The sequence below is a fragment of the Notechis scutatus genome, chromosome 1 (genome assembly GCF_049901735.1).
Source record: "Notechis scutatus isolate UNSWTSFEM ecotype Mainland chromosome 1, rNotScu1.2, whole genome shotgun sequence".
Lineage (NCBI taxonomy): Eukaryota > Metazoa > Chordata > Lepidosauria > Squamata > Elapidae > Notechis > Notechis scutatus.
In genome coordinates, this window is record NC_142009.1 from 91109868 (window position 1) to 91135447 (window position 25580).

General features: G+C 37.9%; 1 protein-coding gene across 1 annotated transcript in view; it reads right to left on the reverse strand.

The window, feature by feature from the left end:
- ECT2L (epithelial cell transforming 2 like) overlaps positions 1–25580 on the reverse strand; it is a 47456-nt gene that overhangs the window by 7731 nt on the left and 14145 nt on the right. The window contains exons 9-21 of the mRNA XM_087970922.1: positions 21776–21944; positions 20053–20181; positions 17855–17947; positions 16671–16853; positions 15874–15977; positions 14103–14222; positions 11625–11836; positions 9155–9302; positions 6581–6654; positions 5401–5557; positions 3140–3205; positions 1758–1843; positions 314–486 (exon numbers count right to left, since the gene is read on the reverse strand). Of these exons, the coding sequence (XP_087827048.1) occupies positions 314–486; positions 1758–1843; positions 3140–3205; positions 5401–5557; positions 6581–6654; positions 9155–9302; positions 11625–11836; positions 14103–14222; positions 15874–15977; positions 16671–16853; positions 17855–17947; positions 20053–20181; positions 21776–21944 (1714 nt within the window). The remainder of the gene's footprint in view (positions 1–313; positions 487–1757; positions 1844–3139; positions 3206–5400; positions 5558–6580; positions 6655–9154; positions 9303–11624; positions 11837–14102; positions 14223–15873; positions 15978–16670; positions 16854–17854; positions 17948–20052; positions 20182–21775; positions 21945–25580) is intronic.

The following is a 25580-nucleotide window of genomic DNA, read 5'->3' on the forward strand; positions in this document are numbered from 1 at the left end:
GCCTGTATGGTTCAGTGGTTAAAGTATCAGACTAGAAACTGAAAGAGTGGGCATTTTAATTCCTCCTTAGGCAGAAAGCCAGCTGGGCAACCCTTGGCCAACCTCTCTTTCTCAGCTCTAAAAGGAAGGCAAGGGCAAAGCGGATCTGGAAATCTTGTCAATAATATTGCAGGAAGTTCCCAGACATCAGACCTCACCACAGGCATCACATTGTTTGATTCTGAGAATGCAGAATATATATATATATATTAAAAACTTCTATTACTGCATTCAACTTTTTTTTTTTACTATTTTAGAGTAATGAAAAGCATACATTTAGAATCTGGAATGTCTTCAATCTGGAGCTGATGGAGCATGATTGTAGCCAAAAATTGGTACGTGACCTTGGGGGTTCGTTCAAAGGGCTTGTAGGAGATGTTGCGTTGTGAAATAACAAGGATGTCATTGAACAGGAAAACCCTAAGATCATGGGTATGCTCATACAACCTGGAAAAATGGAAAGATTAGTTTCGTTATCCATATTAATATTATTTATAAATAATTTAACAACCACAGGGAGAACATTCAAATGCAGTATACATGTTTTAAAAATGCATTATCGTGAATGTTTATAAAAATGTACTAAAAGGAGGGAAAAAAGGAAAAATCTACACCTTGAAAAGTATAAAACAATACAAAACACAAGGTCTTTTGATTAACTACAATAATATACAGAAATTAACAAGTTTCATCCATTCATACTCATGAAATATTTTCCTAATGCTCAAACTCAAAGCTGATTGGCTGTACATTTTTGGAGTGACAAATATTAGCGGAACAATTGTCCGTATTGTTTTACCCAGTGATATAATCATATTGTTAATTGTCACCCTATATTTAATTTTTTAAATCTTTTTATTTATAAATTCATAAACCATTTCAATCAAGATTATTCTAAATCAGGACTGTCAAACCCATGGCATCACGTGCTGGTCACACCTGGTTTAAGCAAAGGGGATAAAAGTTGCGATACGTCCTGGAGGACAGGAGAATGGAAACTAACTGTTATGAATCAATAAAAGTAACTAGCATAAAATGCAAAGTAGGGTTTGAAGGCCTGCACACCTGATTGGTCCTCAAACAACAAACAGGGATTGGTCAGGATGAGGCCACTCCTTATTGGTTATTATTTGAACTTATCACAAAGGTTATTGGTTAATAGGGTAGCAGCCAACCCTATAAAAGAGTTACTGCTGCCCATAGAGTTGCTCTGTTCTATTCCTATTCCTGTTATTATTAAAGAGTTGAAGTCACTGGTCAGATGTCTGGTCTCCTTATTCTTCGAACTTAACACTAACTTTGCCTTGGGGACCAAGCTGCTCCAGAATAGGGGAATCCCTGAAGAGAATGCCCGAGGATAGGAACTTTCTGCTATTGGTGTAGGCACCCTTGGATTGAGTGGGCAGAATCTCTAGGGATAAGCAGTCTTAAAACTACCCAGAGATATACTGTAGAATTTTACAGCTGTGTTTATATTCTTGTGCTTATGTTTATATTTGTATTTTTCTTTAAAAAAAAAAAAAAAGATTCATCGCACTCTAAAAAAGAAAGCATGCAACATGACACATTTGCCCAATAAATCATTCAATACATTTAGCACTTATTACCTTTATGGTCTCTGTTTAGAAAGAAGATAACTTTTTTAAAAAGGAGCATTTATATAATACTAGCCCTCATTTTGTTTATATTATCCTTAATATTTTTACTAATATATTTACCTGAATGGCAAATTTGTTCTCTGAGAACAATTTAGCTGAGCCGCATCTTGCACCATAATTAGATATCTATTGGCTTTCAGTAATTGCTGTGAATGAGAATATTAAAAATTATGCATACTGCTACCAAATTGCTTCATTATTTTTACCTACTTTGTAAATGTTATAAATCACAGACTTCTAAAATGTTTAAATATCAGAAGTACTTTTTGCTGTATTGATCAACAAACATTATTTGTTTACTCTATTTTTTTTCCAATCTGTATGGTCACCAATTTCAACATCATGATTGTAGGTATCAAGCAACAATTAAAACATAACAACACTCTAATGAACATATAAATGGCTGATTATTGATGGTTACAGTGCTGGATCCAACATTTGATCCATGGACAATACAATCAATACATCAATCCAACCATCCATGGGTTGTGTCATATATTCCAACTTCAAGGTCCAGTGGCACTGGTGTCTGGAGATAATTAGGGTCTGAAATAGGGAGAAACAAACTCAAACTAACAAAAACTAAACCATGACAATACATAGTTTCTTGTGTTTATAAACATCAGGGTAGTTAACACTGAACCTAATGGTTCTTGCTCTGACCACAATCTCCCAAAATAGGCTAATCCTTGAATTGGCGAAGGAACTTTTGTGTTGAAAACTCCAATTAAATCAGCATGTAAACTAGGCTGTGGCCAGGGGATCTATTCCTTAATTTTGGCTGGCACAACAGTTGAAGTTTATCTACCACAATGAACTGGTAACAGTAACTCAAACCCAGGACACTTTGCAGCTGGGCTATCACGATAAACTCAACATGGAGCTGTCTTTGAAGATGAGTCAAATACTATAGAAACCTTATTCCTAGTTACTATAGAACAGGCCTGTCAAACTCCCGGCCTGCAGACCAGATGTGTCACTCACTGGTCATGCCCACCCCCAGTTTAGCGAAAGGGGGGAAAAGTTCCAATATGTTACGTGATGCCACTGTGACAACGTGAATTTGACACCCCTGCTATAGAATAACACAGTTCTTTGCCTGAATGGGATTTTAGCATAGTCAAATCTAGTCAGTCAGCCACTGTTTTACTTGCTTTAACTTTTATTTTCATTATTTTATTATACACACTGACCTGTAACCGACACATTCCTATATTGCATCTTTTAATATTTTCCCAGTCAACTTCCCCATTCATAAAAGGCATTTACTTTTCTTTGTCATTCTACCAAAACATATTTCTTTGAGTAAATCTATTGGTCTTAGTCATTTAACATTGAACACATGAAACTTATCCTATGGAAATATCTTCTGACATTGTCACAAATAAATGCCATGTACTTGTTGGGCATTTTGGTTCACATAAACAAAGCTGATTACTTACAGGACCTCCTTGGATGCACTGTTGCACTCTCAATAGTTGATCATTTCTGCCCACATTCAGTTTCAACTAGAAAATTTAATATTTGGGAAGTAAATTACTGCAAGGAACTCTTTAGAGGGCTGTGCTACATACGAAGAAGTTATTCTTTTTTAAAAGAAAACATATATACATTAATTTTTGCTAAAAAATGAAGTTGTTTTTTAAAAAATGAAGTCAAATTTAGCACAGTGAATCAGTCATGTATATTTGGATTAAATTTTGAGGACCTATTTTATAGTCCCTCAAAGCATTACCTGGATCAGCTCAAATTACTGTCTGCTAGGAAAATGTAATTTCCTTCGTTTCAATATTCATATGAAGAGTCACCTGTCTGAAACTATTTGCATAAATTTTAACACCTAAGTAAACTTTTATGGGAGCAGATTGCCTTCAAAGAAATTCTGGTGATTTATGTCTTACATAGTAGATTCCCCAAGTAAAAATTAACAGTTGTATGATGAAAGTGTACCAGATGAACAACTGAGCATTTACATATTTATTGCATTTATCACACAATCATAAATATATTATACAAATATACAAATCTAAAAGAAACTGGACAAGCAAACCAAGAAAACTGCCAATGATGCAGGTAACATAGGACAGCTAAGAAAAGAAGAATAGCATATGAAAAGTTGAACCCATCCTCTCTTGTTTTAATAGATGCCCCCCAAATTAGTCAAATCAAACATAACTGCTATATAACTGTATTGCTACTTGAAACCACAACATACAACTTAGGACTCACAAAAAAATTGGAAATTGCATAAATAGGAATAAACATACAATTAATTTACCCTTGCAGTGCCTTCATAAAATCTAAGGCTTAACAATTGAGAAAGATGAAATTATGACTTTACTTCATGACAGAACACCCTACACACCTATGAATCCAAAATCAGCCATTCAAGACTTATATAAAGTACCAAACCTTGCCAAGCGTGTAAACATTTTAATAAATGTAATCATGAAACTTAAAGACTTTTGACTCTGGACTGACTTTTATTCTATGGACAGAACAAACTAATCAGAGGAACCCTTATGGAAATTACCTATCTCAGGATTCATAGCAAAAACAGTGATGCAACATCTGGAAGCAATTGCCCTCCCACACATACAATCCAAAATGTAAATTCAGTTGAGTGTATAAAACATTTGTCATAATTTTTAAAGAGTCACTTAGAAAATACACACAATACAATCAATAACATATTTAACAGGATCAAATTCAGAAGAGAAAAATATATTCTCATCAGCAGAGGAAATAATGGCACACATATTTAAAAAAAACAAAGAATTGCATCATCAAGTGATGATCCAAATTTAAATAAGAAAAACTGTATAAAACAGAACTTCTCACACTAGCAAATTACTTCAACTGCTAGACTTTAGAGTGGCCCGCATACCATTGGAATCTCTCCAAGTATCCTAGGCATAACCCTAAATCCAACAATTTAAGATAGGGCAGAATTTATTTACAACACAAAAATGGAAAGATCGTGAAAGACGCTATGTAGGACAAACACCAGAACACCAGATAGTAGTCAGAAGACATAATGAACAGGCTTCAATTTTATATTGCATAGATCAATTTAACCACATATTTAAGTGAGAAAGTTAATTTTTTTTATGTCAATTCAAATCCAGCTATACAAGAATATTCCCCAAGACCTAGCATTGTGACAGATCAGCCATTAACAGAGAGAGCGGGGGGAGAGGGGGAGAAGGAGAGAGAGATAAACCTGGCCTACAATCTATTTAATGGATTGGAGAATATTCTGGAGAATAACCATGTTGATACTACTAATTCTCCCTGTGATAGGAATTCTGCTGGTTATAGTACCATTGCTTGAAAAAAAAATTCTCTAGTTACTGTCTGGGTATGAGCACAACTGGAAGAATCTACAAAGATGTAAAACTGAACAGCTGTGATTGGAACTTCTCAATGTAGTGTACTACTTTGGCCTCCTATTAGTCACAAAGGAAATATCATATAGTTATTTTGGGCTTGGGTTTTTCCTTTTGTAACTAACAGCAGCTCCAGAATATGACTGAAACCATGAATCCCATTGCATTAAAAGAGGAGGAGGAGGAGGAGGAGGAGGCACCCCTATTTCACAATCCCATTTAGGATAATTAAACTAGAGGATATTCCATGTAACCCCATTCATCTAAAAAGGTGCAAAATAATCATCATGCTAAAGCAAATGTAGAAGACAGACCTGGTCTATGTAATCGTTGAGTTGTTTCATTTGCTTAATTGCAGTGGCCAAGTCTTCGTGGTCAGCGTGTTCCTGAGGAGTGTGAAGTCTAAGAGCACAGAGGAGAGTGATGTATTCTTTGACCCTCTTAGAAGGGCAGAGCAGAAGTTCTTGTAAGCTACACAGGAAACACATACATTTAATGTTTTAATTAGAAAAATGACAGATAAGCACAGTCAAAATTAATTGTAAGAGACAAATTTTAAAGCTAAGTCAACTAACTCAGCCATATTTATACAAGCGGCTTAACTGCTTTAAAAATCTTGTCTATAAAACTGGATGCTGTACAGATTGTTTTTATCTGCATGCTGGATAGATTACTCTATTTTACTTTACAATGAAGATTTCTCTAATGTCAGTACCGCCATCATCACAATTCTCAAAGACCTCAGCACCAGATATGCAGATTGTTTAGCCAATAGGCCAAATTATCATGTCAGCTGCCTACCTATCATTTGCCTTCCTTCCTGGGTGTGATACACTGGCAAAATATATTGGACAATGTATCCAACGGAAGAAGAAGGAAGAAGCTAGTGTTTGTTCATTCAACTAAGAGCCAAAATCAGGAGTTAAAATATTTTTTTCAGGCCAGAATATGAAATGGAAAGAAATTAGTACTGCTTCTGCTCCTACCCTCTATGCAGCCATAGAATTTTTCCTTTCCACATATATGGAAGCAGATGTACAAATTTGCCAAGGAGAAAAGAGTAGTGTGCATTTTTTAGATGAAAAAAGTATGTGCTGTATGAATGTATCCTGTGAAGAAAACACGGCTGAAGGGCTGGAAGTACTCTAGCCACTGCTAAAGCCTGGACCTTCTTTGCAAATTATTCCAATTCAGTCAAAGGATTGTGGCTGAGAGAACCAGACTAAGAAAGTTCTGGGTCTTTGGGTTTCTAGAACAACTTTATACATTAATTCAGTCGTGGTAGCATGTTTGGAATCATGCTCCTGAAGCAATTTTCTGAAAAGCATTATTTGGTAGAGCCTAACTTTGCTTTTTTCCTTATTTATTAGGAATCCCTCTTTAAGTCAGAATCCAACCTCACAGAAGATATATTTAAATTTTAATAAAAAAAGACACATGGCAATTGTTTTGCTTCCAGGCTGTGACAATCCTTATGTGAAATTGTTGGATTACCTTCTCATGGTGGTAACAACAGTCCGATCATGTCTCTTCAAGAAAGCACGGAATACTGGAATAGTTTCTCGGCACTATGGAAACAAGAGGTTTGGATTATCATGATGACCAGATTATGTATAAAACAGGACAATTGTCTAATCTGGTCCAATCAGAGAGTTTTCAACAAGGAAAACATTGTAATTACCGGTTTCTAAAGGTGCTGCATTCGAATCCTGAGCTATCTCTAAACTGAGCTCTCACAAATTGGAACATCATTCAATCGTGTGTTTAGAATATAACCTGTAGAATAATGGGAGATTGAAGAGACAGGAGCCAGATCTTGAAGTAACAACACCTCTTTATTTTAACAAGAACAGAACAACCCAGCAAAGGCCTGTCTGACAGCTCCCTCTTTTATAGGGAGCTGTCAGAGGGCTTAGCCAATCATAGGTCTGCTGGACCTGAATGAAGCCTATGCTTCACTTGTAATATTTAACATTACCCATCAAAGAAAGTGGATTACGCTAAATCTCAAGGATATGGTGGTGGGGAAAAAAACCAGGGCTCATATGGAGGCAAGTCATCTGATGTATAAGTATGGATTAAATTCATAGTTTGGATTCTCTTATTTTTAATTTCTGAGGCCTTCACAGATAGCTCTCAGAATAAAAATGAGAAATATTGAAGAATTTGCTAATGGATACCAGGAAGAAATACATTTCTAGTCATTCATACCTAATAACTTCAAATAGTTTTGAACTGTAGATAACAGAATAAAAGGCTATAAGAATATTTTAATACATGATTATTACTAGTTAAAAGTTTCAAGCAACACATTCATGAATCTAACTAAGCTTGGGAAGAATGACAAGCCCCCTCTCCTTTGATTCTCTCTGGAGACACTATCCATCTCTCCAGATACAGCGCTGAAACCTGAAGCTGTGGGGAACTAGATGCAAACGTCTTGTTTCCCTTAGACTTCACTATTATTTTCCAGGAACATATGGGCACCCTTCAGCTTCTGTAACACAGGTATCATTTCACATTGCCCCATTCTGTTAGCACTCTGTCCCAGCATAGCTCTTCATTTCCTTGGCCAGGCAGTTCATAAAATGCTTTCTGTCTAAAGCAGGGGTGTCAAACTCACACCGTCATGCCATCGTCACATGATGTATCGGGACTTTCCCCCCCTTTGCTAAACTAGGAGTGGGTGTGGCCAGCACATAATGCATCCGGCCCATGGGCTGTGCGTTTGACACCCCTGATCTAAAGGATATCATGGTATTATGAATGTTAATTAGAAGTCTGGTGTATCTACTCAGGTCAAGATGGTTTCATTAAAGAAAGATTTCTTTCAACAATCAGCAAGAGAAGGTAACATCAAACGTGTTAAAAATTGCTGAAGACAGCTGCAGCAGAAAATGTATTCAGACTATTGCCTGAATGAAGTTGTCAACACATTTTGCCTTCTTTGTTTTTTCCTTTTAGAGTTTTCTAAAATGATGTGCATCCCTATATTTTTGGATGAGGATTACACAATTCTCCACCAGTCTGCACCTAAATGTGTTAGATTATAAAGCCCATCATTCCCAATCAACATAATGATGAGAACTGAGATTTAACATTTTCTAAGTTGGCTTGAGAAGTTTAGTAATTCTCTGGGTAGGCAGATCAGATAAGAAAAAGAAAAAAATCAACTGCCATAAGTTTCCATGGTTTCCATGTAAATTTGTGCCAACCTGAAACTAGGCATTAAACTGTAATTTGTGCCCCAATCTGTGGTTGTGCATGATTATGATTGGAACACTTTTTATTTAATGAAAATAGATACCGTGAACTTACAGAACAGCTCAAACTATCCAGTTCACAGGTCATCCAGTTCACAGGCCTGAATAATGATAAGGATAATTCAATACTGAGTATGCATCTGATATGGCAGGAATTGTTTTCCTTAGAGTTCCTTATTGTGTAATTTGATATCCAATATAGCTAAAATAAAGCCTATTCTGGAGATAAATCTGAAACAATCCTGCCAAAATTATTCCTTCATCAATTGATATTGTATGGAATGGAAAAACCACAATGAATACCATAATAACTGGCTTATACTAGATGGAGAGCACAGCTATCTAAAAACAGGTAGATGGGTTACATAGTAAAATTAACTGAAATATCAAAATAGGTTATGAATGAGAAGGAAGCAATGTTAGTCCAGAGAGATGGACTGAATCACCGGAAAAATATAAACACTGATATCTGGTTAGAAATGAATAGATTAAAAAGAAATAACTGAATAGCAAAAATATTTTGCCATAATGCATGCTGGCCTCAAGGGAGAGGAATCAGAAATCCTCCAGGCATGATCACAGGCAGCTTCAAACCTATTTTCTGGCTCCGTTGAGATGAGGAGATTTCCAGTTAAACCTGTTATATGCAATGCTAGCAAAAAGCAAAGGCTTCCATCCCCGGCACAGTTTGAAAGTTGTAAAAGGGAAATGCCCATTGTGTATTGTGAATTAGCAAGAGTATGTTTAATAAAATAAACCTATAGAGGAGGATAAACCAGACCTTGGGAGATTGGTGCATTCTTACCTTATCAATAGTTTTCAGAATTATTGCATAGTTGTTGAAAAAGTTTGTATAGGTTTGAAACTGCTGGCCCAACTTAATGAATATGTCTCCTACGTTTTGGGCAGGGCTCCATTCATTAAGCCTTCGTGTTAACTCAGCTAAAAAACACCTGTATTTGGAACAGACGCAGAAGGGTGTTTCTATCTTTCTATCTGGTTGCAGACAAGTTGCAACAGCTGGTGATGACAACATTATGTTTCTACATCTAAGGAGTCATCTCCCTCCCAGTTTGCATGAGGCAAGACTTAAGGCTTACCTTTAATGGGTCTGCCTCTATTCCATTAGAAAAGATTCCAGTAAGACTACAGAAAACTATTAATCTGTGATATTAATTTATCACAGGTAAAGCTTCATATTCAATTGGTCAACCTTAGAGATATTCTATTCTTGAAAACTGATAAGTTCAGCACATACCCAAGTAGAAATCTGAGAAAGTAGTAGAATGGGATCTGTCTTTGAAAAATAGTTGGCACTTTTAAATGCTGCTGTCCAATGCATTTTTTTTACTAAGAAAATCCCGGGTATCCAGTTATTGCAGCCTGTCTTATACCAAGTGATTCTAGAATTACTACCAGTGATTATACTGTATATTAGAGCTATCCATATATAAACAAGAAATTCAGCCCTGTATAACCTTTAGCAAATTTGATACTTTGCCTGACCCACATTTTGGCAGGAAAAAAACAAAACACCTTTAAGCATTCAGGCAGTTACCCCTGGGAAATTTTGTTAAATCACCTGCATAAATCACCTGCATGAAGTGGAATGCTTGCTAATCCAGACTTACCTGTAACAGTTGACGTTCTATCAGCCAGCAGCACCTGGCTAAGCTAAGCCAGAGTCAGGCCTGAGTGCCAGAAGAGGAAACTAAGAAATCTTAGGGCTGTAGGCTAGATTTAGAAACTGGGGGAAAAAATAACTTGGAAAAAAAATAGCAAAGCTCTTATCAAGAATACTGTCAAGAATAATATCTCTAGCTATTTATCTATCTCATTATAAAAACTGGGAAAACCTGTGCCAATCAATTTACAAAGGAGGAGAGAGCTATTTAACTTTCTCAAATGTTCATCCTAAACATAATGCATTACTACTTTGCCACTCACCGTGGGGAATCATAGAATTCTGCAGTTTGAGAAGCAATTTAAACGAACTGCTGAATCCAATTCCACCCTCAGTGCAGAAATCTAAATTAAAGTATCATTAATAGCTAGCTATCCATAGTAAAGTGGAGCTCACCATCTCCCTTACTGGTTCTGTTGTTACCATTAGGATATTTATTCAACATTCAGTGCTTTCATAACCACATATAACCTACTTATTAAGCTAGGCAAACCATTTAGAAAAGACATTTTGTGAAGAACATTGATGCAAGTGAAGATTCCTGTTTGAAGTGTCAAGGCAACCCTGTCAAAGGTCAATGGGGCTGCACTGATGGCTTGCTTTTTCAGATTGTTTGCTTGAATGGACACACTCCTACAGTGCTGGGATGGCTGATGAAGGTGAGGTGCTTGTTTGTGTGGTGATGACCTGAGAAAGGCCAGCTGTACCAAGCTTTCCAAAGGGTATGACCCTCAGATCTTAGTTTCCAGTGTTCTAATCATTCTCCTTGGACTTCCCCATACCTATCCAAATTTATCTGAATTATTCTTAAGGTGCTCAGAAATGGAGGCACTTAGAACTGGAACCAGGGCTGAGGTTTGGCTTGTACAGAAAATAGTGTCCCTACTACTTTCTTTCATTTGGAAATGGACACAGTTGTTCCCAATCTGAAATGTCCAACTTCCTATTCCGCTTTTCACTGAAAACAAACACTTGGAATCATATTCAATGTATACTCCTATTTACGACTCTTTAACAAACTGGGTTAGAAAGCAGTTTACTGTACTGGAACACAGAGATCCAGTTTGACATAGCAGTTAAGGCAGGACTGTCAAAGTCGTGGCCTGAGGGCCGGATGCATCATGCGCTGGTCACCACCCCCACACTGGTTTAGTGAAGGACAAATGATACGTCATGTGATGATGCTGTGATGACACAAATTTGATACCCCTGAATTAAGGCATTAGAATCTGGGAGACTGTCGCTTTAGTCCTGCTTGGAGCACAAAGCCAGGTGGATCATATTAGTCCATTCACTCTTAATCCTAGAAAGAGGCAATGGCAAACCACTTCTGAAAAAACTTGCCAAGAGAACTTGCCCAAGAAGTCACCAGGAGTCAACACTTACTCAAAGGTCTGTCTGTCTGTCTGTCTGCTGTCCATCCATCCAGATTAGAAAGAAATTATGTCTACAGGAAATCTACTAGTCACTTCAAATTATTATATTCCCAAACCCTTGAGTTATTTAATAGAACTGGGTTGCTGGGATTGCTTTGTTTTATCTCTAAAAGTTTTTGATAGTGGAATGGTTCAAAGTAGTTAGTGAAATATACCTGTTTATTTGTAAAATGTCCAAGACATCGGAAAAGATGAGCTGAGTACTTATATCACTTAGGATGGCCTGATGGGATGCCAATGCTGCTTTTATTGGTTTAACATAGACATCCTTCACAATTTCCAGAATGTGCACGTAGCTTCTCTCACTTAAGAGAAGTTCTCTGGCAAAGCTTTGGCGCTTTTCTATCACATCTTGAGGTTCATCTATCTAAATGTCAAAGAGAGAGACAACTTTTTTATTGTTATTTTAACCATCTAAAGCCTGATGTAGTGTGTTACTATCTGATTTTTGGCTATGCAGCTTGGAAGCATCTTTTCACATATCCAACCATAAGGAGATTCAAACATATTGCTTTTACTTCAAAAGCCTCTTTAGACTTGACATTACAGATGCTTACCTGGGATATTAAACCTTATTGGGCTTTGCTTTTGAATCAACATGTATAGTACTGCTCATTACTTGTTCTGATTCATTCATTTCAAGATTGGCACAACTGATCTGAAGAGTACAATATGCTATTTCACATTTAGATGTTTGTTTGCATGAGCTACTGAAATAACTTTGGCTTGCACAGCACTAGCTACAATAGGCCACTTCAGTCATTAAAGTTTCCATGCTGGAAACATATACGCTGCTCAAAAAAATAAAGGGAACACTTAAACAACACAATGTAACTCCAAGTCAATCACACTTCTGTGAAATCAAACTGTCCACTTAGGTAGCAACACTGACTGACAATCAATTTCACATGCTGTTGTGCAAATGGAATAGACAACAGGTGGAAAGCATAGGCCATTAGCAAGACATCCCCAATAAAGGAGCGGTTCTGCAGGTGGTGACCACAGACCACTTCTCAGTTCCTATGCTTTCTGGCTGATGGTTTGGTCACTTTTGAATGCTGGCGGTGCTGTCACTCTAGTGGTAGCATGAGATGGAGTTTACAACCCACACAAGTGGCTCAGATAGTGCAGCTCATCCAGGATGGCACATCAATGCGAGCTGTGGCAGGAAGGTTTGCTGTGTCTGTCAGCATAGTGTCCAGAGCATGGAGGCACTACCAGGCCAGTACATCAGGAGACGTGGAGGAGGCCATAGGAGGGCAACAACCCAGCATCAGGACCGCTACCTCCACCTTTGTGCAAGGAGGGACAGGAGGAGCACTGCCAGAGCCCTGCAAAATGACCTCCAGCGGGCCACAAATGTGCATGTGGCTGCTGAAACAGTCAGAAACAGACTCCATGAGGGTGCTATGAGGGCCTGATGTCCACAGGTGGGGGTTGTGCTTACAGCCCAACACTGTGCAGGACGTTTGGCATTTACCAGAGAACACCAAGATTGGCAAATTTGCCACTGGTGCCGTGTGCTCTTCACAGATGAAAGCAGGTTCACACTGAGCACATGTGACAGATGTGACAGGGTCTGGAGATGCCATGGAGAACGTTCTGCTGCCTGCAACATCCTCCAGCATGACTGGTTTGGCAGTGGGTCAGTAATGGTGTGGGGTAGCATTTCTTTAGGGGGCTGCACAGCCCTCAATGTGCCTGCCAGAGGTAGCCTGACTGCCATTAGGTACCGAGATGAGATCCTCACACCCCTTGTGAGACCATATGCTGGTGCGGTTGGCCCTGGCTTCCTCCTAATGCAAGACAATGCTAGACCTCATGTGGCTGAGTGTGTCAGCAGTTTCTGCAAGACGAAGGCATTGATGCTATGGACTGGCCCGCCCGTTCCCCAGACCTGAATCCAATTGAGCACATCTGGGACATCATGTCTCACTCCATTCACCAACGCCACATTGCACCACAGACTGTCCAGGAGTTGGGGGATGCTTTAGTCCAGGTGTGGGAGGAAATCCCTCAGGAGACCATCCACCACTTCATCAGGAGCATGTCCAGGCATTGTAGGGAGGTCATACAGGCACATGGAGGCCACACACACTACTGAGCCTCATTTTGACTTGTTTTAAGGATATTACATCAAAGCTGGATCAGCCTGTAGTGGTTTTTTTCCACTTTAATTTTGAGTGTAACTCCAAATCCAGACCTCCATGGGTTGCTAAATTTGATTTCCATTGCTAATTTTTGTGTGAGTTTGTTGTCAGCACATTCAACTATGTAATGAACAAAGTATTTAATAAGAATATTTCATTCATTCAGATCTAGGATGTCTTATTTTTGTGTTCCCTTTATTTTTTTGAGCAGTGTACATTATACATGGGTTCAATTTTATGAATTCTGAAGCAGAGAATTACAATGCAAATATCTTTTTAATAAAATTACATATTACCTTCCTTTCAATACTAGGATACAAAATTATTCTAACAATAACCCCTAAAAAAATCTGAAGTAATCAAATCATTCAAATCTCATGACAAACCATCTTTCATCTTTGTCAAGAAAAAGCTTTTGAACAGAACAAGGACAAACTAAAAATTACAGGAGTAGCTAAAAACCAACACTTGATTCTTTTGTACCTTAAGTAGCACATCAAGCCCTGATTCTGAAGTGTCCTCAGTCAAGAAATCTTGGTCTCCAAGTTCTCCATTCTTACATTTCTTCATGAGGAAAGATGAAAGAAATTCCAGGGGTTTTTCCTAAGAAATCATACAGATAAATGCTTAAAAGAATATGCCTATTGTTTCCTTTCCTGCAGATACAGCCACTGGCAATCAACTAGTAAGAGAGGAAGTACAGATAAGGTTTCAACAATTTCCTTTCATTTTAATACCGGTAAATTCAATCCAGGTTGTACCAGAGTAGCAAGTTATGGCATGATTCTACACTTTCACCAGGTAATTCATCTTGAATCATTTCTCCCAAGACACATATAAAGAAAGGCTGTAGAAACACATGACAAAATGATAAGGTTCATACTTCATCGTCACATGCTAAGAATAGTGGCTATCATGCACATGCACATAGATGCGGAAGATATGGAAAAACACAGGGCAGATTAACTTCATTCAGCTGCTTAAGGAGGCTTCCTTTGTAGCAGTCTCCTTCTGTGCGATAAGATACTGGTGACAATTTGTTCTCAAAGCAACAACAGCTGAGAGCAACTGTAACAGGGCATGTATTCACCTTTACAGAAGCCCAGGGATAGGAAAGTACTTTTTGGGTGGTTGCTCAATAAAGAGAATTCTTCTTCATTAGCTAAATTAAATTAAAGCTATTTGCATTGTGTCAAAACATAGAATTCCTAGCATTTCTAATCACTTTCCTGCTTATCACTGCATGCATCTTAAGTACTCTTCAGCTGTTATCTAAAAAAACAATTATGCAGAAAAAGGAAGAGATTAACATGTTCTGCACTTCTGCTGTTTTTTGCACACGGAATGGACTGTGTATAGTATTGCTTTGTAACTGTGGCACTAAGTGCATAAATGCCATAGTACTGGAATAGGAAGCATAGTTTCAATCATCTTTTATACCCTTCTGTGTGTGATCAACTTATGAAGAGGACTATAAGACACATTAGGTAGATCTGAGATAGGGACGTCTACTAAAATGGATGCTATAATAACTCACTTAGCCTGTAAACTAGGGGTCTTCAAACTTGACTGTTTTAAGACTTGTGGACTTTCCCAGAATTCCTCCTCCAGTCATGTTAGCTCAGGAATTCTGGGAGTTGAAGTCCACAAGCCTTAAAGTTGCCAAGTTTGAAGACCCTTGCTGTAAACCAAAGGTCTTCAAACTTGGCAAGTTTAAGACTTGTGGACTTCAACTCCCAGAATTCCTGAGCTAACATGACTGGAGGAGGAATTCTGGGAGTTGAAGTCCACAAGCCTTAAAGTTGTCAAGTTTGAAGGGCCACTGCTGTAAAGAAAGATGCTGCCAGGTTTTCCCTGTTCTGCTCACATCCCCCCGGAAGATTTTTGGAAAAGGGGCATAATGGTTATCAGACTAGCAAGTGCATTCACAGAGATATTTATTCCATGCACTTTTTCTTGCATCTTAGATATGATCCCACATATCTAAGATTCAAGAAACAGTAGTGTCAAGGGGATTGCAATGGTGTGACCATCTTAGTGATACTTTGTGCATAGAACCAGGGTTTTAGCTCCTGGTTTTCAGGACCACCACAAAGTAATATCACCCTGCCCCCTCAGCAATGGGATTCACCCACCACATTGTCTTAAAGATAGATAATGATGCCAACAGAAGGACTCCAAATAAGTCCTGAAGTCAAAACTGATGTCATTGCAACTTAATATATAGTACTTTAAAAGATTACACTTATCATACGTGGTTTCCTCTTGAGAGTTCAACTAATCCATTAGCCAAAGTCTGGATTATTCTTCCGTTGTCTTGAATATCAGACCAACTCATAGTATTAAACATAATTTGACCTGTGTATGAAATATTAGTTACTTTAAGGTGTCACACTCACAGGGTTGCTACTTGTCATTACATAGTTTTGTTTAAAGGGGGACAAAAATAGGAAATTCCCTTTAAACTAGATTATTTTGCATATTCTGATTATCCAGTTACTTGCGCATGCACATACACAGATCCAGACACAGAGAGTTAGTTGATAGCATCTAGTCAAATCTAGATGACTGCCAGCAACTAAACAGCATTGAACCTGATGAGTATTTGAACAGGAGTCAAACTCATTAATGAGATTTTACACATAAATAGAGAGCCACTTTGCAATAGTGATTAACATTCCAGGCTAGAAAACAGAAAACTGAATTTAGGTCCCATTTTAAGCATGAAGCCAGTTGGCTGACTTTGGTCTAGGCATTCTTTCTCACCCCTAAGAAAGATGCAAGGGCAAACATATTCCCAATAAAACTGCAGGGGCCATTGCCAGGAGTCAACGTTGACTTAAAGCCATACAAGCATGCACAAATAAACAACATGGAAAAATCCACGTCTATAATGTGCAGGCCAGGCCAAAAAACATCATCTGTATTTGTAGTAAACCGAACACCATTACTAAGGTGGGATGCATTTTTTATACTGGCAAAAAGTCTAAAATATCCAAATGGAATTCTTATTTCAGATATAACATAGAGGATCATAATGAGAAAAATTACCAAGAATTTTGCCAGCCATGTTCTTTTGCAAATCAAAAAAATATGGACTCAGCTTTTTCCTGACAACATCCAGGGCCTCTTCCAGCAGCTCGGTGAATCTGAGCCATATTTGCAGTTTTCCTTCAGTGAGGTAGAGAAACGGAGGAGAACTTCCTTTCTGACTTCCTAGCCATTCACTGAGAACTGTAATAACACAAAAGTCATTTCCCTGTCCATGGACTATTTCTTATGTTCCAATCTCTCCACTCCCCTCCCCCTCAAAACCAGAATTAGCTAATATTTGGGGAGCACCAATGTTGTTAGCAAATAAGAAATTGCTAATTTTTTAAATTTTCTGTATTAACCCCCCCTGGAAAATAAAGCAAAGCTGCATATAAATGTTGTAGTAGGAACACGCTGGGTCATGAGGTTAGAATACTGGGCTGATGATCAGCTGTCTCATGTTTGAGATCCTTGCTGCTGTAGGACAGGATGAGGTCCTGTTACTCACTCCAGCTCTCACCGACACAGCGGTTTGAAAAGGAATAATTGCAAGTATATAAATGGATATCATTTCAGTGGGCAACATCACGAGGACATGAAAGGAGTCCCCAAATGGGCACCCACCAGGCAATGATGATGTCACTGGAAAATCCTTTAGCCATAGAAGCACTTCGGTACTTCTGACATAAAATATTAGCATTAATGGTGTATCGTAATTAAATTTGTTTCTCTTTCCTCCAGTTTCCCATGTTCAAAACCTATTGCTTGGACTTCTTGTAATTTAATAACATGTGGAAGCCTACATGCATTTACAGACAACATTGTTTTACAGTGGCATCATATAGTTCATCCAGCAATTTCAATGGACTTCTTAGTATTGTTAAGAAGATCTAGAAGAACCTGCTGCTGTTTGTTTAGATTCTTTCAGGATCCCATTACAAAATTCAATTTGCATCTGTTTATTGGGCCAATTCAGATCTCTGATCCTTAAACTTGATATGTCAGTTTCTGATTGGCAATAGTTCTCTGCCAGCAAATGTCATTAGCAATTTCATCCACTAAAAATCTCAGCTATATACATATTAATTCTGCTGAAGCAACTTTGAGGAAAATAAGATAGGATGCAGCTGATTTAAAATATGGCCACCTGTCAAATGTTTGATGTAGATCTTCCCAAATACGTAGGAATTTTCTCCACCTACTGTGCTGATAAGACCCAGTAGCTATTCCTGTAGGAGTCCTGAAGAATGCTCCAGTTAGATGAGTCAGCTGTGAAAGGATCTCTTTTCCTGCCTCTGAAAACGATTAAAGTAATTGTTTAAAAATATAGCATGAATTTGAGGATAAGATGTTATTTGAAATGTTGTGGATTGGGGCTGGTCTTTTGTGATGGAGAAATGGTTCCTTTTCTCATGTTAAATTTCATATTTTTATTTTGTTTATATTAGAATATTGGGACCATTTCTTGACTTTCAATGGTATTTTGTTATACACTCAACTTACAAGCATTTGTTTCATGATCATTCACAGTTACAACGGCACTGAAAAAAGTGACTTTTGACTGGTTTTCACACTTATGACCATTGCAGCCTTCCTATGCTCACATGATCAACATCCAAATGCTTGGTAACTGTTTCATATTTATAATGGTTACACTGTCCTGGGGTTATGTGATCACCCATTGTAACCTTCCCAGTTGGCTTCCGACAAGCAAAGTCAACCACATGATCCACTTAACAACTAACAGTGATTCATTTAACAATTGTGGCAAAAAAAGGTTTTAAAATAGGGCACAATTCACTTAACAACTGTTTTGTTTGGCAATAGAAATTTCCGGCTCAATTGCGGCCATAAGTCGAGGACAGCCTATAGTTACAAGACAAGATGAGGAATGTTGAGTTTTATATATGTTGATTAAAAATTTAGACCTCTGCTTGGATCTTTTGCTGGTAACTTTATTGAAAACATAGTTACTTATTTGATTTGCTTATTGTTAAGAAATAGGTGATGAGATGAAGAGTTTTATATTTGTTAGCTAAGAGGAAGTGGGCAGGTGAGATTTGGGGTTCTTTACTGTCTACCTGCCATGAAGAGGGTAACGGAACATTTTCTTAGGGAGAAGGATTTTTTTTCCTTTATACATTTATTTTCTTGCTTTTTTTCTTTTAGTCTTTATTATCTTCTATTGTTTAATGCAAACTTTCAATAAACATTTGGAAAAAAATGTAGAATGGGGCAATTACAACCCTAAAATAAACACCAGCCTAAGAGTGGATGAATGCAGTTGCCCGTTCCTTGTGGAGATAGGAAAACACATGCTCTATGTTGAGCAATCAGTAGCCCACAAGAAATGTGGTGTTACTTTCCCCTCAGTTTACTGCCTTTTTAAAAGAATAAGGCGAAGGAGATCTTTTCTTGACCCAATTACTGTGATCTCACAGGATTACTACTCCTTCTGGAATAGATTCACAATGAGGTGTTATGGACATTATGGGGGGGAAATCACTCAGATTAATGTTTCTAATCAGCCTGTGCCTTTTACTTTCTCTTCGCTCCTCATATTTTATTATCCTTTTGTGCTATTTCTGTTGACTGAGCCTGCATCACAGAACTCTGCCTTGCATTATAATAATACTGTGATAACAATACTGTATGGAGGTGGGCAGGTGAGATGAGACTCTCTGTAATAGCCGGGGAATAATATATATTATTTATTTCACAGGATGATAAGGACTCTTCACAGGACATCCTATAAATAAATAGAGGAGGAAGCTAGGGCATAAGAGAAAATTGGATTCCTGGGCCTTTTTATCCATCAGAGAAGACTTTTTTCTTTTTTAATCAGAAAGTGAAAAGATGCACAAACAATATTTTAGTCTTTGGCCCTTGAACCAACTCTCAGGGTCTTTGGCTCTTGAAGACCAATTCCGATACAGCTGAGGATACCTCAAATATTTTGCTAGGTGAAGCTAAATTAAATGAAGTTATACTCAGGGGTATGAGGGTGCAAATTGGTGATCCCAAAGCAATCATACACACACACACAAAAGCCTTGGGGCTTCAATCACATGGCTACAGCAAACATCTTGATTTTTTGATCAATGTATATCTCTGGTTATGTTTGTACTGTGGAAATGACTTGAAAGCATTAGTAAATGGTGATAACGCCCACTTGCTGGCTAATATGTAAAAGGAACAGCCCAAAGGAAAAGGTTTTGGGAAGGAAGAGGAAAGAAGCAAAACCATTCATGGTTTGTGGCCACATAATTAACCATTTCATAACATATGGTAGCTCCTTTGAAGCCCCAACCAAATCAAAGGAGTTTCCTGTTTGATTAGAAACATCTATTGTAAACAAAGGGAAAGATGCCAATTTTTCTGGATGGTAAGCTGGACTGACCTGAAGCTGCCAGAGGAACAAAGACGTCTATGCTTCCACCTTCTTCTGGAGAGATAACACAACTTTTTAAGCGCTTCCAAAACTCTCTCATCTCAGGTTTAAGAAGATTTGAGGCGTTGATTTTGTAACCTAAATAAAATTAAGCAAAGGATGCATTTAAGGCGAATGGACAATATTCAGGGTCTCAACTGTCTTGAACTGCAAAAAGATTCTACTACTATACTTCATCAGGAAGTATTGACCGATTCAATTTTTTTTTCTAGAAGACATATAAGTAAAATGCCAGACTCCAATTTTGCTATCTTTACTCTTTAGATGCCCAAACTCCTATGGCTATATTTTTTAAGAAGTTATAAGATTGACATATATCACTGATACCAATACGTTGGAGCCTATCTCTTAACTTTAGAGCCACAATAATCTTTTCCAAGTGTAGGAAATGTGTAAGAATTGTCCTGTTTCCCTCTTCCTGATCCTTTTTGCGTATATTTTTAGATTCTAATCAAACTGAGGCAGGAACCAGCAAAATCTTTCTTCCTTTGCAAATTGCAATCTGCATGAATGATGATATATAAAGATTATCCAAGAGGTCAGGGCAAGAATATCTTGTTAGTATAATATATATGAGTTTTGCAAGTTTTTAAATCTTGGGCTGGCAGAATTTTTTTTTTTTTCTTTGTGCTTTCTTGTTGTCTGATATTCTCTTTCTGTTCTACTTTCTCAAATATTCTCTTATTTTAGCAGGATATCTACTTTTTTAAAGTATTTAAAATCCAATAAAGCTAATAAAAGGCTGAGGAAAGATAGACTTCTACATGAAATATTGTTTGTATTTTTCCTAATTAAGGAAATATGCCTTATATTGAACAATGAGAGCAAATCAAGTTACTGGGAAGTGAAGAAATTAATGCATTTTTAAACTACTTCATGCTTCTACCACTATAAGTCACAGAAAAAAAAGGAAAGATTGATGATTGAAAACTAGTTATGGAAGTTATGATTATGATTATCAAAAATAACTTGCTATACTTTATGGTCTTTAAATGTCAGTGGAGGATGACAAAATTAGAGAAATATTATTAGGCCAAGTCAAAAATAATTAAATTTCACACTCAGAAGATCATATAACCTCTTAACCAAGAAAAACAACAACAACAAAGTTGTAAGAAGGGAAATTTATCATCTTGAAATTTCCATTTCAAGTATTGATCAGGTCTAAGCCTGCTTAGCTTTTTGAGATCAACCAAGATCAATTAGGTGCCGGCCCTTAATTGAATCGAAACAAACAAAGAAAACCCATAGTTTCCTAATAAAACTTTCTATTTGGTCAATTTTAGATCTGATTAGGTTTTCTATTCCTTCATTTCCTAATCAATTCTGCATTATTTTTTCCAGTATCTTTCCAACAGAAATGTTTTTTAAAATCTATACTTGACTACTTCTATACTGTACATGGATATATTTGTCAGTTGAGTATTTTTTGCTGTTAGTAATTTAAAAATATTTTAACAATAATATATAGTTATCTTTTTTTTCTGGAAGAGATTTGTTTTCCATAATCAGCTAGAACACAGGTAAATCAATATAGCTTGCAATGTGTCTCCCAATAACTCAGAGTCTTAAGGGAATTCATTTTGACATACTTCAACTCTTCCTTGTAATATTTCAGTACAAAATATCATATCACCCATTCAAGATAGTTATTATTTTAACTTAACCCTACCTTGAAGCAAGTTAATCTCTCTGGAATCTCCATCGCTAATTATCCCAATACTCTTTGCTCTTTGGCCATCCAAGGCCCTTTCTACTGAATGAATAAGGCTTTCCAGTGTGGTCCCAGTATGTTCATAGACTATCAGAACCACACCAGGTTTAACACTGTCCACAAACATCTGAAGTAAAATTGGAAGAAAACAACAAGTAAGAACATAGTTTTCAAATTAAAAGCAAACACGTTTAGTGCAGTGAATGAATTCCATCAGTCTAAAGACATTCTCACATTGTGCTATATTTGAAAGTTCTTGTTATTGGATACGATTCATTTTTATGACTACAAAAGGAAAATGTTAAACGTATTCATAAAATGAATTACTCATAGAAAAACACAGTTGAAAATATAATTGAAATCATCAAATGCAGCTGCTGAGATTAGTTCCATTATTAAAGTACTCTTAGTCTCAGGACATTTTCCTTTTCTATATTCTACCTTCCTATAAATTAATTTATCCATTATTCTGAGCCACATATTCTGCACAGAAGGTCTATTTTATTTATTAGTTGGTTGGTTGGCTGATTTTGTTGTTGTTGTTGTTGTTGCAGTTCTAGGTCACACTATGCCCAGCAGACTAGTTAAAAGAGTACTACAAGACTGCTACAAAAACCATCAAAATACTCATAATGGTATCCCTATCCCTTAGTTAGGTGTAAAGACGTGATGGAATAATATTGTTTTCACTTGCTTACAAAGAGGTGGGAGTCACATGTAACTCAATGGAGAGATATGTTTATAAAATGGGCTACTGCTAAGAGGTCCTGCCACCACCTCCAACTTTTTCTTTACAAAGGGATGAGGATCTCTAAATAGACTCTCCCATGGTTAAATTGGGTGGGGAGATTTCACTCCACCAAGCTATCACCCAATATAACAGGCTGCTATGCCATGTAGGACTTTATAGATAACAACCAACACTAGCAGTTGAACCACTAGTCTACTGATAATCATTACATTGGCTTCAAAAGTGGTGTTTTTCTGCACAGGACTGACTAGCCAATATTCTAGTTGTTGATTTTGTACCACCACTAAGTAATGTTAACAATTTTCTAGCTGCCAAATTAAAAAAGCCAACAAACATCTACTCTAAACTGTGGTTTACTCTCCTAAACTGTTTTTAAAATTCAGTATTGAAATAAAATAAATCACATGCAAATATGGAAGAATGGAAACAAACCCCACCATTGCATGTATATGCACAGTTTAAAAAACATAATGCTATTTCCTCCTGTTTTAGATGGCATCTTTCAAAGTTTATTAGTTTGACACGAGATAGCAATAGCAGTAGCACTTAGATTTATATACTGCTTCACAGTGCTTTCTAGCCCTCTCTAAGTGGTTTACAGAGTCAGCATATTGCCCCCAACAATTTGGGTCCTCATTTTACCAACCTCAGGTGGAAGACTGAGTCAGCCTTAAGCCTGGTGAAATTTGAACTGCCAAATGGCAGGCAGCTGGCAGTCACCAAAATTAGCTGTAGTACTGCATTCTAACCACTGCACTACCACCGGTCTTCTAGATCAGGGGTCCCCAACCACCGGTCCGTGGACTGGTACCGGTCCGTGGAACATTTGGGACCGGGCCGCCTACTTTACTTCGGCACCATCTTGTTCCGACACATCTCACCGACACGCGGCTACAGGCTACTCAGGTGAGCGGCAGGAAAAGGGAGCTGGGCAGCCACAGACCAGCCGTCTCTCCGTCTGACGGCCTCAGCCAAATCTCTGCCTCCCAGCGCGCTTGGTCCTCCGCCCACAGGCTTCCCCGGCCCCTTGCCAAGCGGGTTTTCCACCCCAGCCCAGCAGGGCCCTCGCTGCCTTCCCCTCGCCTGGCTGGCCGGGCTCCTTGGGCAACCCGGCTGCCTCGTGCTGAGAAGCGCGCTGCCAGGCGGGGGTCATGCGGCGCAGGGCAACATGCCACCGCCCGGCCCTGGCGAGGGAAAGCAGCGGGCGCTCCCCGGGCGGCGGCCTCGGCCCCGCCACCATGGAAGCGGCTGCCCAGCTCCGGAGCTGATCCACACCTGACCGGCTGGAAAGGAAGGGTGTGTAGCATTGGTGTTGTGTGTGTGTGTGATTTCTTGGCGCGCAGCACGGGGTCTCTTTTGGCCAGTCCTGATTTTTTTTCAGAGGGGAATATCATGCCTGTATTAACCATGATTATTAAATCCAATCCAACTCTGATTATAATTAAATTAAGTCATAACTAGCTTTTCAATGAGTGGAATATTGTCTCCATATCATGATCAAATGAACCAAGAAGAATGGCGGTCTACCAGCATCCATTTTGTGGCATCCAGATCCCACTAGAATGGGTGAAGACAAAATATTTGGGCTGTAGATATTTTGGAAGAAGGGGAATGTGTGGGGATGAGTGGGAAAGTGTAGCTATCTGTTTAACATTTTTAAAGTGAAGAGCAGTGTTTCTCAATTTTAAGAAGTCCGGAATGCTGTCTGGGTAATTTTGGGAGTTGAAGTCCACATAATCTTAAAATTGCTGGAGTTGAAAACACTGGACAGGCAAAGGGTTTCTTTGCACTTACATATGTTTAGTGCAATCCCTACTATATATATATGACAAATCTTTAAAATGTGTGGACTTTGACTCTCTGAATTCCCCACACACCTTACAATTGTTGAGATTGTGGAAAGCTGAAGACCATATGGGAGATCAAACCCATCCTAAATGTAAAATCTGAATTGCAGATTACTACCTTACAAAACGCTTTTGGAGAAAACATATATGTTGCCAAACATATATTTTTGTTTGATCATGATCAACTGAATCATGATGACTTTATTAGAGTCTAGTCTTGCATTTATACACATTTTTAGTAATCCTCCAACATTGGTTAATTTTGGTGAGTTGATAGTGTAATAGTAAATAAAATATAAATAAAATATAAATAAATAAATAAATAAATAAATAAATAAATAAATAAATAAATAAATAAATAAATAAATAAATAAATAAATAAAAAAAAACCCTAACCGGTCCTTGAAAAAGTGTTTCTGCGTGAAACTGGTCCCTGGTACAAAAAAGGTTGGGGACCACTGTTCTAGATGGCCTTTCTCCAATATTTGCTTATGCATTAGAAGAATGCCCATCACAAAAATGAGTCAGAAGGCTCTGTTAATCAGCCAACTGAGTTTAACATACTTAATCATCTTGGAGAACTAGCCTTTAAAGTTTTCAACACAATGCAAATATATGATGGGAAAGGCTACAAAGAACTGGCTTTCTTTCTGTTTTTCACTCCTCCCCAATTTTAGTTCATACCAGTGGTAGTATTTAAATGTTTTTACTACCGGTTCTGTGGGCATGGCTTGGTGGGTGTGGCATGGCTTGGTGGGTTTGGCAGGGGAAGGATACTGCAAAATCTCCATTCCGTCCCCAATCCTGGGGGAAAGTTACTGCAAAATCCCATTCCCCTACCCCACTAACCTGCTTTCCAACTCCATTCTCCTGTGCAGAGCAATAAAAGAAGATGTAGTCGATCAGCTGGGACTAGAGAATAGATAGAGGTGGGGCCAGTCAGGTCCTCTGAACTGCTCAAAATTTCTGCTCCCGGAACAAGTCAGAACCTGCTAAATACCATCTCTGGTTCATACAGTATATTAAAATATATTGACATATGAAATATATTTTCATTTAGTTTGGATCCTTGTGTTTTGCCTTTTTGACCTAGCAGATTTTCTGTTGTTTGATTGGTTCGATATATTTGATTCATCGCTTCTCCTTATATGTACAAAAGGGAAGA